Source organism: Vombatus ursinus, unplaced genomic scaffold (assembly GCF_900497805.2).
Source record: "Vombatus ursinus unplaced genomic scaffold, bare-nosed wombat genome assembly UNPS02009062.1, whole genome shotgun sequence".
NCBI classification, from domain to species: Eukaryota; Metazoa; Chordata; class Mammalia; order Diprotodontia; family Vombatidae; genus Vombatus; species Vombatus ursinus.
The window spans coordinates 21,802,551-21,823,302 of NW_020948840.1; the positions used below are offsets into that span (position 1 = coordinate 21,802,551).

Below are 20,752 nucleotides of genomic sequence, written 5' to 3' on the forward strand. Positions count from 1 at the left end.
AATATTGCTGGGTCAGAGGGTTCGCACAGTTTTATAGCTCTGTGGTCATAGTTGCAAATTGGCCAGAACAGCTTACAACTCTACCAATAGTGCCTTAATGTATCTGTTTTTTCCACAACCCCTCTAGCATTTGTCCTTTTTTTTTCTGTTATGTTAGCCAATCTGATAGGTATGAGGTAGTTGTTTAAATTTGCATTTTTCTAATTATTAGTGATTTAGAGCATTTTTTCATGTGACTATCAATTGGGGAATGGCTCTTATTTTTATAAATTTGGCTCAGTTCCCTATATATTTGAGAAATGAGGCTTTTATCAGAGAAACTTGCTGTAAACATTTTCCCCAATTTCCTCCAACCATACTTTTCACCAAAGCAAGGTAGAGATTCATATACTATAACTCTATGTTGACCTAACACAGAATTTGGAATCAAAGGATTTTAGGTTCAAACCTTGATATTTCTGCTCGTTAATATTAGACTGAATGATTTCCCAGGTCATTTCTATCTCTAAATATGATACTATGATCAATATGCAAATTGCCATGTATCAGCTTTAGCCACCAAAGATTTTATATACATCTTCCTTGTAGTATTTGCATCACTTTTTTAGAGGTAAATTTGTAAGGCTAGTTCCATTTATATTGTTTATTTATAGTAGGGAAGTAGCATGGTGTAGCAGAAAGGACACTGGGTTTGAAGTAAGGGATTTTTGGTTCTAATTCCAGCTCTAGAATCCTAGCCTTTCCCCTCATTACTTATATGACCTTGGCCAAGTTGTGTAACTTCTCTGGACTTAGTTCCAATGAGAAGGTTGGATTAGATGTCTACTAAGGTCACTTTCAGCTCTAAATCTATGATCCTGCTTCTTAGGTACTATAGTTTGGTTATTCTGCTATCAGATGGATGACATTTTAAGAGTCATAATTTAGAACAATATTTAAAGGACTTCATTACCTTTCCAATTAGTCCTTAATCATTATAAATATTTTTTTGAGGCAATCGAGGTTAATTGACTTACCCAGGGTCACACAGCTAATAAGTGTCTGATGTGGGATTTGAACTCAGGTCCTCTTGAGTCCAGTGCCAGTGCTCTATCCACTGCGCCATCTAGCTGCCCCAACAATTATGAATCTTAATTGTTTTCTATGCCCTTTAAAGAGAGAACTTATAATTCATTTTTACCCATATTATTTCAGATGTCAGTGCTTACTTATGGCCCCATGATGCTTGGATTTAAAGCACAGGTACTTGAACTTAAAAGCTGTGGTGAACAGAAGAGAACGTTGGATCTGAAGTCAAAGAGCTTGTGTTTAATTCTCAGCTCTTATACTTTCTAGTTCTTTTCCTATAAGCAGATCATTTAACTTTTCTTTGCCTAAGTTTTCTCATCTATAAAATAAGGGTAAAAATACTTGTGCTTACCTTGGGTTTGATTCACCACTCTGACACATTCTAGATTTATTACTATGAGAAGGTCACTAAAGTTATCTGAGTTCTAGTTTCCTCATCTGTAAAATGAGGATTTAAAAAATACTTCTTTTACCTTTAACTTTGCAGAGTTGTGGGAGTAAAGTACTTTGCAAACCTTTAGACCAGAATGGTCAAACACATGGCCCATTGACCAAATACAGTCCACAACTCTCTGGAGTACAGCCCAGCCCAGATTAAAATATAATTAGGAAATATTCAACAAATAAAAATACAATGACAGATAATTTTACTTTTTAAAACCAAGTCAATATGTGACCTGCAAGGATCCAAACATATAGATTAGTGGCCCCCATTTCTATTTGAGTTTGATACCACTGCTTTAGGTCATTGTTAAATCCTTGTCAGTGATCCTTGAAGAAGGATGGAAAACAGGAGAAGTACCACAAGACTAGGGAAATGTTTTAATTTTTAGGGGAGAAAAAGTCTATTGTATTTGGTTGATCCCCTGGAAAATTCTAGATTAAACAGTGATAAAGCTGTTTGGGGAGCATATAGAAAGGGAAGTCATAATTACAAAACTCATGAGCATGGCTTTCTCAAGAATATATCATGCCAGGTTAGCCCCATTTCCTTCTTTGATAGGATTACTAAACCTACTGTATGAATGCCATGGATATAGCTTATCTAAATTTTAGCTGAGGCTTTTTGATAAAGTTTCTCATACTGTTTAGATTTAGATTAGGCGGAAATAGAATTAGGTGGATTTAGATGGGTCAGATGAACATTTTCAAAGAGTCATTTATTGTTCAACGTCAACATGACAAGAGGTCTCTACTGGAGTGTTCTAGTTATCTCTGCTTGGCCATGTTCTACTTAACATTTTTTATCAGTGAATTGGATAAAAGCATAGGTAGTATATATGCCTATGACACACAGATGGGAGTGATAGCTAACAACAGTGGGTAGAAGAGTCAGGATTTAAAGTGATCTTTACAGGCTAGAGCAGTGATATCAAATTCAAGTAGAAGCAGGGGCCACTAACCTGTACATAAGGATCCCTGTGGGCCACATTTTAAATTTAGTTTCAAAATGTAATGTTATCTAACTTTAATTATATTTTTATTTATTTTGTTAAATATTTCCCAATTACATTTTAATCTGATTCAGGCTGTACTTGAGTGTTAGGGGCTGTATTTTCAGGCTGTGTGTTTGACACCTCTGACCTAGAGCATTGGCCTGAATTTAATAAGATGAAATTTAATAGAGGTAAATATGAAGTTTTGTACTTCAGTACAAAAAAAATCAGGTCCACAATGTAAGATTGAGGAGGAATGGATAGACTAAAGCTGTTCTGAAAAAGATAGGGGTGTTTTAGTGGACTGGAATCTCAATATGAGTCAGCAGTGTGTTGTGGCAGCCAAAAAAAACTAATATGATCTTGAGCTGAATTAAGAGAGGTACAGCTTCCAGAAATGGGGAGATAATAGAGCAACACAACACAACACAACACTATACCCTGCACTTGCCAAGTCATCATTTGGAACACTTTCAATTTGGGTGCTGTGCTTAAAGAAAGACTTTGAGAAGCCAGAGAGTGCCCAGAGGAGAGTAATGAGGATGGTAGAGGCCCTTATTACCATGTCATACAAATGAATAAATGATAAAGCATTTATTAAGTACTTACTACATATATACATATACATAAATGCTGGGGATACAAATTTTAAAATGAAGACAGTCTTTGCCCTTAAGGAGCTTACATTCTTATAGGAATAGACAACACATGTAGGAGAGTAGTAGCTAGGTAGGAATATCTTGGTTTGGAAAGTTACAGGGATAGTAAGTAGAACCATAGTGGAATAGACTGACACACTTTTTCCAATAACAATGACACCATTGATTTGATTGTGGTTCTAGAGCTGGAGTGTAGCAACACACACAGTGGAGAGGTAGCCAGCTAGAAGATGGACAGGAAGTAAAGTGAGACATGGCTTGAACTGGCTGAAATAAAGTATACTGTATGAGACACTCTTGAAACAGGACGATGAGTCCCCAGCATATGAGTTATGGGGGAGAAAGTCCTCCAAAAGTGTGGCCTCTAGTCCAGCTAACAAGGTGATTGATGAAAAAACAACTGGGGAATATAGTGAGCCCCAAATGGGATCATGAAGAGTCAGACATGACTGAAAAGTGACTTAACACAGGAGGTAGAGTGGACTGCCTTAACAGGTGGTGGTGGGCTCCATCCCCCTGCAGATGTTTGAGCAAAGGCTGAATTGTCAGGTGCATTATCCTGGAGGTTCCTAATTGGCCACGGAAGTCTTTCCAGTTTTCATGTGCTGTGATTCTGAGATGTGGAATTTAGCAGTAATATAAAGCTAGCAGTGTGGTATAGTAGATAGAGTACTGGTCTCTCAGTGTGAAACACTTGGATTAAAGACCCACTTGTAACACATACTGGTTTTATGATCCTGGTGAAAACCAATTAACTTCTTAATGCTCTAGGCCAGGAGTGAGGAACCTGTAGCCTCGAGGCCACGTATGGCCCTCTAGGTCCTCAAGTGTGGCCCTTTGACTGAATCCGAACTTCACGGAATGTTCTGTCAAAGGGCCACACTTGAGGACCTAGAGGGCTACATGTGGCCTCAAGGCCATAGGTTCCCTACTTCTGTGAGTCTAGGCAATTCTCTAAGACTCTAAGTTGTGGAGAAGGTGCCAGATTGCACTGGTAGAGTATCTTTGTCTGAGAGAGCCCGGTATCAATGGAAGTCATGTCTGCTGATAATGGGTGTCCCCCAGGGCTCTGTTCTGAGACCCTTCTTTTTTTAAACCTAACCTATCTCATTTGGTGATTTCATCATTTCCAGTGGATTCAGTTATCATTACTATGGATGATGCCCAGATGTACATTTTCAGCCTGAATTTTTCTCCTGAGCTCTAGTCTCAGACTTCTAGAATTGTATATGCTATATGCATCTTAAACTCAACATGTCCAAAACAGAATTCAAAGTGTTTCCCACTTAATCATCCACCCTTGAATTGTCTTGTTTTGTTTTGTTTTTTGTTTTGTTTTGTTTTTTGGCTAGGCAGTGGGGTTAAGTGACTTGCCCAGGGTCACACAGCCAGTAAGTGTTATGTGTCTGAGGCTGGATTTGAACTCAGGTCCTCCTGAATCCAGGGCCAGTGCTCTATCTACTGCGCCACCTGGATACCCCACCACCCTTGAATTGTCAAGGGCACCATTATCCTCTCAGTCACCCAGGCTTACAAACCTTGGTGTCATCTTTGACTCCTTACTCTTACCCCATATATTCAATAAAATGCTAAGTATTATCATTTCTACCTCCACAACATCTCTTTTTTTTCCCCACTGATAAAGCCACAGTTTTACGTCAGGTCTTTTTCACCTCTCAATTAAACTATTGTAATTGAATTCTAAATGGTTGCTAGAATGGGAGGTAGGCCGTCCAGCTGCCACTTAACTCTTTCAGCAAAACCTTGAAGTTGGCACCAGATCAAATAATAATCAAGAAATCCAATGAGAGACTACAGTAATATCTTCTATCACAGAAGAGCACAAACAGCCAAAAGGCCACAGGCCAGAGGAAGGAGCTCCCCTCCCCCAGCCAGATTAGCTCCATGGCCTCTCAGAGCAACCCAAGACAAGGCATATGTAGCCTTCAAGGCTCTGTGTCCAAGATCAGCGAGAGCAAAGGACTTCCTTGGGAAACCACAGGTTCAGGGACCATTGACTGGCAATGACCAGCTCAGTGCTGCAATATTCATACTGGGACATCTGTGGCCTAGGGCTCTGAAATTCTTAAAACTTTGTCCAGAGCTGACAGAGAGGGCCCTGAAACCTAGTGCTATGAAGCTCAAAAGATGTAGAGGATCAAACCAATGTAGTAGAAGAGATCAGTGCAAGAGCACGAGTGACCTGGGATGAGACCAAGCAGAGTCCATCGCTGCACCCAGAGGTCTAGCAGGGGACATGACCTGGCCCTGACTCAAAGCCCCAATTCAGGAACTGAAGCTGGAGAGATGAAAAAGTCAGATAAAACATCATCTGGTACTGTATTAAAAATTATTGCAAATCTGACTCCGTAACAACAAGAAGCAGGCATTCAAAGGAAAAATGGATTTTTCACAAGTACTACATGGATATTTAGAAGAAATGAAGCAAAGAAAAAATAAAGCTCTTCAGGAAAGATTTAAAAGTAGAGTAAGTAACTTAGAAGAGAAAGTGGCAAACCTTTATCTTAAATGGAATTTCTGAAAACTAAAATAGATCAAGTAGAAATCAGTGACTGTATGAGCCAGTAAGAAATATTAGATCAAAATCAAAAAATTAAAATAATAGAAGAGAATATAAGGTATATGATATAAAAAACAACAGACCTGTAAAATAGGCCAAGGAGAGATATTTTAAGAATCATTGAACTCTATGAAAAACATGATTTAAAAAAAGACTGTACAATATATTTCAAGAAGTCATAATTGAAAACCTTCCAGACATATTAGAACCTGAGGGCAAAGTAAATATAGAAAGAATAAAAAATCACGTCCTTCAAACTATAGTGACACTGCACAAAAACTCTGTTCATAAAGTCCAAGGAAAATTGGTCACACCCCAGAGATTATCTCAAATGAGTTGATGAGGGATAGATTTCAAGAGTTTGGACCAAGAGTGCTCCAGCCAACTGCTATAGAGCAAAAGTAGAACTGAGTCATAACCCAAAGGAGAAATATAGAGGAAAATCATCAGCCCCACAGACATCTTGGTGCAGAAGACCCTGATGGAGTGAAGTTCCAGGAAAAGGTCACGTTTTCCCCCAACTTCTCCTCCCTGTGCCTTTCTGACCACAGACACTATAACAATCTGTTGTTTTATTACCCAAAATTTTCCAGGAAACTGAATTTTCGCCTCAACCAAAGAGACTGGGAGTTAGTAAGAGATTGATATAAAGTTAAAAATTTTCTTAACTGGTGGCTCAGAGCAGTTGTGACAAAACTTATAACTTCATCTCATAACTTCCTAAAGCTGAAGAGGAGGGAAGCATGTGGACCTTGGGGGCCATTCTATCAACCCCTAGGCTTAAAATGAGCTAGTTATTTTAGCAGGGTATTGCACATCAACAACTAGCTTGGCATTTTGTGTAACATGGACTTGTCAAAAAGAATTAGGGCACAAGTTATATTATTATAATTTATATTATAAATTACTACATTATATATTATATAGAATATAATATGTTAATATATTCTATATAATATTATATAAATAAAATAGAAATTAAGGGTACAATCTATGATTGGAAAGGTTTGTTTTTGCTTTCTTTGCAAACTTGATCTTCACTTTTTTGAGCCAACGCTTAATACACGTTTTTCTCCAACCACTTGACCTAACCCAGCCCTGTTTGATGATAACTAAAGACCTAAACCTGTTTGGCATTACAGACATTTCACATGACAGGACCACTTCTGTCTAAACCATTGTCCAAATGGTGCTCATGAATTTTTAACGTCCTTTGAACATAGCCTTGAAATGTTCTTTGTTTGGGGAGAAGAGTATAATGCCCTGCTAAAATAGTTAGTTACTGATGTCAGTTACTGTGAAGATCTTATGAAACTCCTCTACAGTTGCCTGTACCTTGCTCTGTGTAAAAGGTCTTTTGTTTGTACATCTAATGCCCTAGGCATGCAGGTGTAATGCTTTGTTGATTGAATAGATACTGGGGCCTCTAGAGAGGAAGAAAGAACAGGTATCTTATTTCTTCTGGAAGGAGAACTAACTGAATGTACTTTGATCCAACTTTTTTCCAACCCATGTTTATGTTGCAGCTAATTTTGCTGCCCTTCATTGACAGTGAAATGGTACTAACTGGACTCTATAAATGAAGTTTCCAGTAATGCAAACCTTATTCTTATTGAGGACAATGTCAAAATAATTTCTTCCTTGGTGACTCCTATCATAAAAGGATCATAAAAGTAGGGAGAGAACAAGCCTAAAATCAGCAGCTTTTTAAAACCATGGGTTCAAGAAAATAAAGTATACTTTAAAATGCTTTCAGCATCTGTGTCCAGGAATTAATTTTTATAGCTGAAAGGCTCTTTAGTTTATGGTATATTATTATGATGAGGAGGCCTGTTGTGTATTGGAAATGTTCTTTACCTAACTTACTAATATTTATATGTATCTCTCTATAGCAGGTTCCCCACCTCTGTTCTATATTGTCCTTAAAGTATTAAAGCTGCCATTTTAAAGATACTGTGACATTCTTTTCACTGTGTGGCCTTCTTTGCTATTTTTCTGAATCAAGTTTTATCTGTAGAAGCAATATAAATTGCTTTATATGTAATTCTACACTATGTACTGAGGCATATGTACATGTTTCATTCATAATTAAGTCATACTGTGCTGAGTGACCTTGGAGAATCTAAATCAAATTTTTGAGTACCTGCAAAATGTGGCAGCTAGGTGGAGAAGTGTATAGAGTGCTGGGCCTGGAATCAGGAAGACTCATTTTCTTGAATTCAAATCCAGCTTCAGATACTTACTAGTTGTGTGATCCTAGGTAAGTCACTTAACCCTGTTTGCCTCAGTTTTCTTCTCTGTAAAATGAATTGGAGAAGGAAATGGCTAACCATTCTAGTATCTTTGCCAAGAAAACCCCAAATGGAATCACAAAGAGTTGGACACGGCTGAAGGATGACTGAACGCCTAAAAGATAATCTGTAGGATATGAGAAGCACAATTAATACCTCAGAACATGTCTGGGAACCTGTAACTAGCTGTGTGACCTTGGGGTCCTCATTTCACTTCTCTCAACTTGTTTTTTTATGTCTAAAATGAGGAAGTTGAGCTATATCTGTAATGTCAAACTAAAATAGAAATAAACCCCCACAAGTGACATATTGACTTAGAAAACCACAAATTAACTTTATCTCCGTTGTTTTGTATTTTTATTTATTGTGTTAAAACATTTCCCAATTACATTTTAATCTGGTTCTGCCACTCTCTTGGACCACATGATCTCATCATGGTATAGCAGAAAAAAACAATGGTGTGTATGTGTTCTACAAACATCGAAGGATAGTCATAAATGAGTGGTTCATTTCCAGGGTTTCTTAAACTTTTTCCACTCTAGACCCCTTGTTGGCATTGTGTGGCCTGAGGGCATGTGCATGCTTTGTGCTCAGAACCAAGGCTGCAGTGAAGTTGCACCATGCAACATGGGTAAGCACTGCCAGAAACACCTTGGATTCATTACACATTTGATTTTTAATTAATTTTCGGTCATCATGCATTCAGAAACCTTTTACTGTTGCCATGGGGTCACAACCCACAGTTTAAGAGGCACCAAATACTGACAGCCCAGTTTATTTAATTTCACAGGATCTTCCCCCTGGGTCTGATACCCCCCCCCCCCCCGCCCCACAGTGGTAACAAAAATGGCTTTCCCAGGGCTAAGACTTGTTAAATTAGGAAATGGAGGAGGGTAGAAAGGAGAGAAGATAAAGCCAAAGGTAAACTTCACCTTATATTTTTGGCCAGGGCAACTTTGCCCCTTTCTTACCCTTCAGTCAGTCAATAATCATTTTAAGTGCCTATTTGTACCAGGCGTTGTGCTAGGAATTTGGAATACAATGGGAACAGGTTCTGCTCTGTTTGTTTGGAGCTTACATTCTACAGGGAAGACAACCTTTGTCTGTAGAGGAATATATAAAATAAGTCTCTATAAATCTTAGGTAAAGTATTACTAGAATCTATATCTTCCCAGAGACTTTCCACAACCTCCTAACCGAGCTCAATTTCCGTTTTACTTTTGTTGTGTTTCTTAGCTCTTCTCCTTACCCTACTCTCCCTGGCTAGAGTGTTGAGGTAAAGTGAACACAAACCATGAATTGTTCTATGAACCATGACTGTTCAAGTTCTTCCCTTTAATTACCCTTTTATGGATTTATTTCACCTCTTATTGTAGCCTTCATTACATTTATCCAAATTCTTTAAAGTTGATTCCAGAAAGCCTTTCTTGAAGGGAAACCTATATTTATCCCCTTTTCTACCTCCTGTTACTTACTGGACCAAACAATTCAGCATTCAGATATACCCCCTTCTTTCCTTTGAAAACACCGCTACATTGGTGCAGGTCCTCATTAATTCATTGTTGGACTATCACAATAGCCTGCTGGTGGGTCTGCCTGCTTCAATTCTCTTCCCACTCCAGTACATCCTCCATTCAACTGCCAAAGTGATTTTCTTAAAATTCAGGTCCGACCATATCAGCCCTCTACTTAATAAACTCCAGTGGCTTCCTATTGCCTTCAGGATCAAATATAACCTGTATTTGGCATTCAGAACCCTGCATAATCTACTGCACCCTACACCCCAGACACCCACACCCACACACCTTTCCAGTTTTCTTAGAACTTACTCTCCTTCACATATTTTTTGATCCAGTTATAATGGCCTCCTTGTTGTTCCTTTAACAAGATGCTCCATCTCTTGGCTCCAAGCATTTTCTCTGACTCTCCTCCTTACCTAGAATATCCTTCCTCCTCATCTCTACCTACTGGCTTCCCTTACTGCCTTCAAGTACCAACTAAATTCCCATTTTCTATAGGAAACCTTTGCCAACCCTTCTTAATTCTAATACCTTCTCTCTTTTCATTATTTCTTATTTTCCTATATATAGCTTGTTAGCATATATTTGTTTGCTTATTGTCTCCCTTCTAAATTTTCTCACCATCCTACTCCAGTGTTGACACCATTATAATTTTGCCCAAATTTTCCTCCACAGGCCTACCCTTCTAGCTTTATTATACATCACACCCCTTCACATACTCTAAAGTCCAGCCAACTTGGCTGTCTTGTTGTTCTCACCCAGGACACTCCATCTCCCTCTCAATGCCTTTGCAGAAATTGTCCCCCACCCCTGGAATGTATTACTTTCTCATCCCCATCTCTTAGAATCCCCAACTTCCTTCAAAGTTCAGCTTAGGTACCATCTCTTGCATGAGGAATTTCCTATCCTCACCCCCTCCCCAAATACTGGGGCCTTCCTCCAAACAAAATTAGCTTGTATTCTGTCCTTTCCTACATGTCAATGTTGTCTTCACCAGTAGAGTGTTAGTTTCTTTGACCAAAGACTATCTCCTTTTTGTCTTTGTATTCCCCCCAACACCTAGTGCAATTTTGGTGATACTGTAGATGTTTAATGTTGATTCATTGAATATCATACAACTGAGGGTAGTTCTCCATGATTTTCTTATCTTATAGTAGAATTAATTTACCCCCTTTCCACTCTATCTTGTGTGCATTTGAATGTGTCTGTGGTTGTATGTGGAACAATTTATAGGGAAGAAAGGAGTATTTCTTCATCTCCCTGAGAGAGACTAGATGGGGTAGCAGTCAAGGCAGGAAGCTAGCAGCCAGCCAACTGTATAATCACAGAAGGGTTCACAGTTCCTAACATTTTCTTCCCAACGTGACCAATAGTAATCATGGGTCCCCATCCTTTTATAATTGGATTGTTCCCTGAATGAAGAGGAATTATTTCTACTTATGTTTTACACACAGCCATTCTCCACACCATTCTAAGTGCTAAACTTTCTTTTCCTGCCAGATTTTTCCTAGGAGGCATATCCTTTACAGGGCCCAAAATTCTAGAAAAGCCTGGTAAGATTGGCTCTTCTCATGATTAGGTGCAGCCTGCCAAACTAATTAACATATACTTGACATATTTGTGAAGTGTCCCATCCTAATAATGTCACCATTGTGCAATGTGCTTTTAAAAATTGTTTTTCTCATTATGGTTTATGATTTTTCCCATTTTTTTCCCTATCATTTGCCCATATTAATCCATGTTTATTTCTCCCTCTTTGTGTGTTTGTGTTATGCTTGCTGTCTTTGCCTCCATTGTTCCCAGGTTACAGTATAGCCAGGAAATACCCAGTCACTTGGCTGATGAGCATGCACTGATAGCTTCATATGTGTCACGTCTACAGCATTGTGCACGGTCAGTGTTTGAACAGTAGTTGGGCGTATGAAGGGGAGGGAGGTCTTTCTTTTCCTGGGATTGCCAACTAAAAAAGCAAATCACTGCGGCCTTTACTAAGAAACTTTATCAATAATAAACCATGGATCCTTGAGAAAAACCATACCATGCAGTCCCCCATCTGCCTTTCCCCAGATTTTTGTCCTGTTTTCCTCAACTTTGCCTAATAAGATGACACACAAGTTTCGAGATGCAAAGAGTTAGTTCTACATAATGCCTTCTCATAGTATTTCATTTTGTCTCATAGAAGCAATCTGTTCCCCTGATTTTTGTCCTTTTACCTATCCCTAAAGTTTCATAAAATTTAGGGGATCTTTCCCATATCTTTAGGAGTAAAGTATGACTTGATCTTTGATGGTTGTGACGCAAAGAAGTATCTATGTTATAGTGGAAAGAGCCCTGGATTTGGAGTCTGCAAACATAGATTGAAATTGCAGCCCTGCCATTTATTTTCTATGTGATATTGGGCATGTAATTTCATCTCTCTAAGCCTCAGTTTCCTATTCTGAAAGTATCTACATTACCTACCTCACAGGGTTATTGTGAGGAAGTGCTTTTTAAACAATAAATTGCTATGTAAATTTCAACTATTATTATTTTACTTATCTAGGAAATATCCACTGTGATCTCTGAACCAAACTTTATGCTTACTGAAAAGAAGATCTCACTATACTCCCTGGGGAGGACTGAATCCTTGCTACCCATTGGTCCAATGTAATTGCAGAATTCTAGAAGGCTGGCCTGAGGCTGCTGCTTAACTCAGGAAGATTTGTGAAGGTTTTTGCCAGGGTCTTTAACTTTGGTGGCTAGAGAATACAGAGTACATGAGCAAGAATCTGCTGGCCAAAAGCAATATGGGAATTCATCTCTTCTTGAGGTGTTGTGTCCAAGAAACAAGACCAAGAATTCAATATGATACTTTCTAGAAGGCCCTCAAGTTACTATGTAGTATTATAAAAAGAGGAAACCCTGTGCAATAGAATAGAAAAACTTCCTGTCTCCTCCCAAAACAGAATAATGACTACAAGGTTATTGCAAGAGACTTAATTGTCAAAGAAAAATGCAATTTTACTTATGTTATTTGCTTAAGGCAATAAAGTGAACTACTGCATTTTAGAACAAAAGTTGAAACAAAACAGATTTTTTTTAAACCAATGCTCAGTTAATCAGAAAATTAAATTACCCACTGTTTCCTCATTAGTTATGATTAATCTCTTGGACAATACTGCTGAAACAACTTTAGATTCTGAATGATATCCAAAGACAAATGAGTTCAACATTGACCAAGTCCTGTTACTAGAATAGGAAGAATCTAGAAAGAGTGAAGACAAATCACAAAAGGCCAGCAACCTGACTTTTTTATGCCCTGGATCCTCTTCTTGATATTTTCTCAACATATACTATCTACATCTCTCATCTCAATATATTGGGCATGTACAAAGATTGTTTTGAAACATTATTATTTTTCTCTCTTCCAGGTCTTTAAATTTTGGTTTGGTCCAGAATATTTCTTATTGACTTTTAGTCTTTTCTTCAACAGTGACTTCTGCCATCACTTTATATTAGCAATTATCATAAACTGCCATCAGGTGGTGGTAGTGCCTTGGTCCTGGCAACTCACAAAACAAAAAAATACATAAATGGTTCTCTCTTTTTCCTTCCTATCAGAGGGGAAAAGAAGGGAGGGCATCCTTGCATTTTTCTTTGGCAGTTAATTATCTTGCAATAACCTTGTAGTCATTATTCTGAACCTTGGTTAGTCTACTGTACTGTACCTGACTATCGTACCATGGGTATGGATATGTAGGACCCTGAGCTGAATTGGATTGACCCCAGTATGTACCCTCGTAGGCCCTTTTTAAATGGAGTCCCTAATCAAGATTTATTTTCTTGTGATTTGTATCTTTTGTCTACAAGTAGATTCTTGCAAAAAATTTTTCCAGTTATCAAGCCCAAACGGATGTCAAAGAGCTCTGTATTAACCCCTTCTGATGAACTAGTAAGAAAAGAGGCCCAGCCGTCATTATTGTTCATTTCTAAGGCTGACATAAAAGGAACCTTATCCAAAAGCCATTTTTAAGCACCAAGTTGTGTGACAAGCACTTTGCTAAGTGCTATACAAAGGTAATTCCATAGACATAGTCCTTAATAGTCGAAGACATACAACACTTACATGGATGAAACAATGGGGATCGTAATATGATTGAAGCAACTTTGCTTAACACTTTTAATAGGAAGGCATTTTGGGTAAATTTTGGGGAAGTGATTGAATAGAAACAAAAATAATAAAATTTTAAACATATTTCTGGGAAGAATACATTAAACAAATTCACATTAAGGTATTAATGACTCATTAGAGTTGGAGGAGAGGGTACTTGTGGCATAGAGAACCAAGATTCAAAGAGGAAAAAGGAAGTTAAAAACAGAAAACAAGGGATACCTACTTCACTTTTTGCCCAGGAAGCATTCTATATAATGCCAGAGTTAAATGTCAGTTTTAAAACAGTAGAGATTCAAAAGTTGACCCTGAAAAAATTCATTAGCTTAAGGCAAATTATTACTTTTTCTTAATACTCATTTTTTTCATGATGTTTTAGTTTCTCCTTGGTTTCTGTGTTTTCAGAGCTCACTTATTTTGGGGATTTGATGCCCTCCTCAACATCTTGGTAAAATATCTCTGTTCAATTTTTACAAGTGGTAGGTCTTTTCTCTGTAAAATGACATAATCTTGCAGCTCCACCACTGATTGCCGCAGCAAAATGTGTAAGTGAGAAGGAACCAAAGTACTTTTTAAATGGGACCTAAATACTCAGCCTCTTACCCCTATAAATCCTTTTTTACTCAGAGGACTGATAATACCTGTGACCTGAACCTTCTTTTTAAAATTACCATCCTGGTTTTAGAAGGATTTCCCTTCCTCCTTCTATAGAAAAATGCCCCAATTTTCCAAAAATAAAGAAAAGGTGAGGCATAATTAATAGGTATCTATTGTCTTTTTATCTCTTTGGCAGTGTCCTGGACAGCCCCAGCCGACTAGATGAAGAACACAGACTTATTGCCCGTTATGCTGCCCGGCTAGCTGCAGAGGCAGGAAATATAGTAAGTAAATGGAGAACTGTTAAGTAGCATACACCAGTGTTAGGTTGCCTCTACCCTCTTTCCTTCTCCCTTTTCTAAATTTTTGTTTTCTAGGGAATGAGGAGACTGACAAAGCTCAAATTGGAAATGAGTTCCTGCTTTCCCCCAAACAAAAATGATTTTCTCTTAAGAGTACCAGAGTATATGTATACTTGATAGCTTTGAGGACTTTTTAATAGCTTACATTATGCGGGGGAAAAAAGGTCTTGTACTTATTGGTCAAAGTGGAAGATATATAGAATACATATTATATATACATATAATAATAATGATGATTTCAACATATAACTTTCAAAATTAACCTGGAAAGATAAATGAGAAGAATTATTTTATTTTAACATAAACACTTAGGAATTCAATATCCTTTGAAATGCTAATGCTCCTCACACATTTGATTTTGAAATCAACAAGTAAACTTATTAGTAAAAAAGAAACAATAAAACAGAATATCGAGAACTCCAGGAGAGGAAGCAGGAGAAAGTTGGTGGTTAATGAGTTAAATCTGAAGCCCTCGTATAGTCACACTTCTTCTGGTTTCATTATAGAAAGTAAATGAGAGCACAGAAGACATTTGACTTTGATAGAAAGAATACACCCTTTTTCTGCCAACACGATACAGATGTATTAACTATATGATTCATGGGCATGAACCTTCCATGGCTTGGTCCTATGCTACTCTGGGAGGCATAGTGAAAAGAATGCTGGACTTGAGCTCTGTCTTCGCTTTTCACTACTTGTGTGCTTAGACCTTAGGGGTCTGAATTAAGTCAAGCAACCTACTGACTGTACATAAAGCACTGACTATACTTACGGTATTAGCTGTTATTAGATAGCAATATTAGGCATTGACTAAATAATTTTACTTCTCTGGGCCTTCGTTTCCTCATATGTAAAATGAGTGGGTTAGAATATATGATGTCTTACATTCCTTCCAGTCCTATGAAATCTTGTGATAATGTTGAGTTTTTAGTAGTATCGTCAATTTGTTTTTCTATGACCATTGCCACCTTTAGAAGACTTTCCAAATCTGTGATTAATTCACAAGGTCTAGCCTCTTTTTGAAAAGCAGATGTTTAACATATATAATGTACCTTAATTCTGGAATACTTCAAGTTCCCTGGTCTTGTCCTCCTCTCCCCTATCTTCATTCATGTATGTAGGCTATCCCAGGTTCACCTCTTTCATTTTCATCTCTGCCTTTTTAAAAATTATCTGGTTCTGATTCCCATTTAGAAATAATCTTTCTCTCCTTAAAATCTCTCATACTACTGTTTGACCTCTCCTATGCACTTAATAATTTTCTAACTTTTATTGTAATTGTTTGTGTATAGAATTTGTCCTATTAGATTATAAAGTTCTTGAGGTTAAAGATGACATGATTTTTCATCTCTGTACCTCCAGGTCTTTTCTCTTAGTAGGCAGCTAACACCTGTTTATTGGCTAGAAAGGAATTGGAGAACTCCTTTAATTTATTAAACCAAGACATTTCTATAGCTAATACAAGTACTTTACATCATCCAGTTGCTTGACTTTCTCAAATTTCTTCTTTAACAATAATTAAATCCTTAAAGGTCTAAGCAATGAGTAGGGTCCTGTGGATTCAATTTCCTCTTTTTTAGATTTTTTAAAATTTAACAAACACCAAATAAAACAAATACTTGTATATTACACAGTAGAACAGAAAAAAAAATTATATGTGAAATTGGAAATCTATTATGTACAATTTGCTTTACTTTTTGAATATATAATAATTTCAGTTTGTAACTTGGAAAGCTGTCCTTCTTAACTGTGGTCCTTTCCAGAATTTCTTTTGTTCTCTTTTGTACATTTAAAAAAATCATCAAAAAAACCTCTTTACCTCCTTTATGTTTTCCTTTTTTGGAGAACCACCCTATCCCCACAGGGTGAAAAAAACAAACAGACTCATGCAACAAATGTGCATGATATAACAAAACAAATCCCCTTATTGGCCATGTCTGAAAACTTATATCTTATTCTCCAACTTGAGTCTTTTAGAAAATGAGTATCATACTTCATCATCAGTCCTCTGGAACTGTGGTTGGTTGTTGCATTGATGAGAGTTCCTAGGTCTTTTTCAGTTGTGCATCTTTACTATAACACTCATTATAATATAAATTGTTCTCCTGGTTCTGTTCACTTCACACAAGTCTTCCTACTTTTCTGTAAAACCCTCCTTTTTGTCATTTCTTATGGCACAAGTATTCTACTATATTCAGATAACATTTGTTCAGCCATTCCCAAACTGATAGTTTCCAGTTCTGTGCCACTACTCTGCTATAAATAGTTTTATACAGATGAGTTCCTTTCCTCTTTCTCTGATCTCTTTGGAATAAATGCCTACTTAATTGTATCACTGGGTCAAAATGTATATACAGTAGTAAATTTTTGGCCATGGTTCCAAATTGCTTTGCAGAATGGCAGGGTCAATTTACAGTACATCAACAGTACATTTAATGTGTGTATTTTCAGATAGACCTTCCAACAATTGTCATTTTCTTTCTTTTTGTCAACTTTACTGATCTGGTGGGCATGAAGTGAAACCTCAAAGTTGTTTTAATTTGCATTTCTTATTATTAGTTACTTGGAGCTTTTTTTTGTTTTGTTTTGTTTTTTGGTGAGGCAGTTGGGGTTAAGTGACTTGCCCAAGGTCCCACAGCTAGTAAGCGTTATGTGTCTGAGGTTGGATTTGAACTCAGGTCCTCCTGACTCCAGGGCTGTTGTTCTATCCACTGCACCACCTAGCTGCCCCTATTTGGAGCATTTTTATATGATTGTAGATATCTTGCGTTTCTTTCTTTGAAAACTCCCTGTTCATATTTTTTCACCATTTATCTGTTGTGGAATGGCTTTTGTTTTATAAATTTGAATCAGTTCCATATGTTTTTTGGATATAAAACCTTTATCAGAGAAACTTAAAAGTTTTAAAGTTTTCCCCCAGTTAACTGTTTCCCTTCTAATTTGAACTACATTGATTTTATTTGTGCAAAACTTTTTAATTTTGTCTAACCAAAATTGTTCATTTTATCATCTGTGATTGTGTCCATCCCTTATTTGATTTGATTATGAACTCTTTCCATCTCCATACTTGTATCTACTTTAGTTTATTGTAACTGGTTCTCCTTTCTAGATATGGACAGGAATATATGTGTGTGTATGTGTATATACATATATATATGTATATATTTATATACACACATGTATATGTATGTATAGAAATTATAGTTATACATATGGAGAATTATATATATGTCTATGCATGCACATGCACGCGCACACATGCACACACACACCTCAGTTCCTCTACTTTGGTAATTTCTTCAGGCTGCTATCATTTGAATAAAGATATTATTCAAGAAATCTATTGCTTGCTTAGAAGAATTGACACTGTTTAAGGAAATATATGACAAGGGCATAAGCTACATGTGACCCTTATTGAATACCTGTGTTATACTTGGGACATTGGTGTAAATGGTCCACTGACCATAATATATGGTGCACTGGACCTGGAGAAAGAAAAACCTGAGTTAAATTCTAGCCTCAAACACTTATTAGCTGTGTGACCTTTGACAAGTCTGTCTCAGTTTCCTTAATTATAAAATAGACCTACCTTCCAGAGTTGTTGTAAGAATCAAATGAGATATTTGTAAAGTGCTTAGCACAGTGCCTGCCACATGGTAAGTGCTTAATAACTACATGTCGATCCTTTCTTAAATTTACACAAAGAGTATCTATCTGTCATAATTGGCCAGTGATAAAGACATGTTATATCTGAGTTATCCACCAGGTGGTACAGTACACAAACTACCAACCAAATGGTTTCTCTCATCAGTGTCCCTTTGGTGCACATGTGCTTAGAAGCCTCTCATGTCACCAAATGATGTAGCTCCAGGCAACTGTATAGTTAAACTCCATACTGGCTGGGTTCTACATTTAGACTAGAGGATAATTAAATACAGAATGTATTGAGCTTTCATAGCTTAAAATGTCATTAAGAGTTTGGGGGGACACCTTGTATTGCTCAGAATTTTTTTTAAATGAAAAAACCTAAGGCTCCATCTAATCCTACATCTGTAACCTTTCTTTCTGAATAACCTCTCACATTCATAGAATGCAATGACTTAGTTTACTATGGCCACCTAATTTACTGGAGATTGTAGAAAGTAGAAAAGAAATGGATCCTTTTCTAGATAACAGTGTGTTGTAATCATGATAAACCTCCCCCAAACCATAAAACTTATTGCAAGTGTGACAAGTACCACCTTCACAAAAACTATACAGTGTAAGAAATGTCAAATATGCTTGGAGAAAAGGGTACTATGACCAGAAGCACAGCCCCTCTCATCGTTAGACAAAGCCAATTTCCCTGAAAAAAAAAAAAGGCCAAGACCATAAAGAAGATTGAACTGAGGTTTGAATGTGTTGAACCCAACTTCTGGTTTGAGAGAATGCTGGCCATTAAGTGATGGAGGAAGTTAGAACTGGGAGGAAACTAGAAGAGAAAAATCAAATGATCCAGTTCTAAGCTTCATCTTCTAAAAATTTTCATAATAAAAACAATTAAAATGTTGAGTCTATAATATTCATATTCTTTGACCTCATGTTTACTGTTTTGGTATGAAAAAGTCTTGAATAAACCAAGTCATGTTATATAAAGCTTTTCCAATGTGGAAAAAGCTAATAGATGCTAAAAGATGTGGCAGAGTATGTAACTTTGATCAGATACTGAGTCATATATGAATATGGTTCACACAGATAAGTTCTAGTGAATCTTCTATCAAAATTCTTTGTTATTCAGAAAGCTTTAGCTCCTCCTCTGAGGTGAATTACTTAATAGTGACTGAAATGCCTGGTAAAGGATCATTAAAAAGATGGACTGATAAATGAGAGAACTGCTGATGTTAATTCTGTGATAAGAGGTGATGGGAATGAGAGCTGATGAAAAAAAAAAAGATGATTTGTAATAGGGAAGACTTGTATGGAAGTCACTGACCCTACAGTATTGTTGTATTTTAGATAGCAATTATTTCTTTTATCATACCCATAACCAGTCTGTAAGCTCTATGAAGGCAGGATAGTGTCTGTCTTAAACTTTCTATATTTCTCTATGTCTGGCATGTTGCTCTTCACATAGGAGATGATTAACAAATGTTTGACTTAAACTCATTTAAAAAAAAATCAACCAAGTGTTCATGTCTGGTCTCTTTATACAACCATCTCCAGAAAGTTATTCCATAACTACAGGTCATGGAAAGGAATAAATGGTGTCTTCGAGGACCTGGGACTTAGCTCTGGGTCTAAACTCTTATCAAGAGTAGACACAAGGGAGGAAGAAAGCTATGTATTGCTTTATTCTGTGCCACCTACAATCATACCCAACTTTCCTCACTCCTTAAAACACCATCATTTGACCATACCATCTATTCAAGCTATAGTGCTATTCGTCTTTGTTCACAGCCAAATTCCTATAAAAGACTATCTAGGATTATTCCATATTTTTCTCCTCTCACTTCTTTATCCCCTTGCAATGTGGTTTCCATCTTCATCACTCAACTGAAACTGTTCTATCCAAAGTAATCTGCGGTCTCTTTAGTTGCCAATTCATATGACCTTTTCTCAATCTTCATCCTGTTTGACCCTTCTTTAGGACTTTACCATTATTAGACTTTGGTGACACCATTTTCTTGGATTTCTGCCTATCCATCTGATGGCCCTTTTCTGTATAATCATCTATACCCCACCCCTTAATTGTGTGTAGGTTTATCCCATGACATTGTACTGGCCCCCTTACCTTTTCTCTCTACATTTTCTCTCTTGGTGACCTCATCAGCTACTGTGGGTTTATTTATCATTTTTATGCAGATGACCAAATGACTCCTAGCTATGTATCTGGAGCCCTAAGTTCACTCATGAGCTTTGGTCTCGAATTGCCAACCACTTGTTAGACATTTCAAACTGGATGTCCTATAGATGTTTCAAAGTCAACATATTCATTTTTATTTTTCTTTTAAAAATTTTTAATGTATATTTCGTTTTCCTCCAATTACATGTTAAAACAATTTTTTTAATATTTTTAAAAAAGTTTTGAGTTCCAAATTCTATCCCTCCC

The 20,752-nt window shown here is 37.0% G+C and overlaps 1 protein-coding gene across 5 annotated transcripts in view; it reads left to right on the forward strand.

The window, feature by feature from the left end:
• The window catches only part of DTNB (dystrobrevin beta), a 344,903-nt gene that overhangs the window by 213,320 nt on the left and 110,831 nt on the right, over nt 1-20,752 (forward strand). For all 5 annotated transcript variants that reach the window (XM_027850435.1, XM_027850436.1, XM_027850434.1 and 2 more), the window contains 2 exons: nt 11,359-11,448; nt 14,499-14,586. In XM_027850435.1, coding sequence (XP_027706236.1) covers nt 11,359-11,448; nt 14,499-14,586 — 178 coding nt within the window. The remainder of the gene's footprint in view (nt 1-11,358; nt 11,449-14,498; nt 14,587-20,752) is intronic.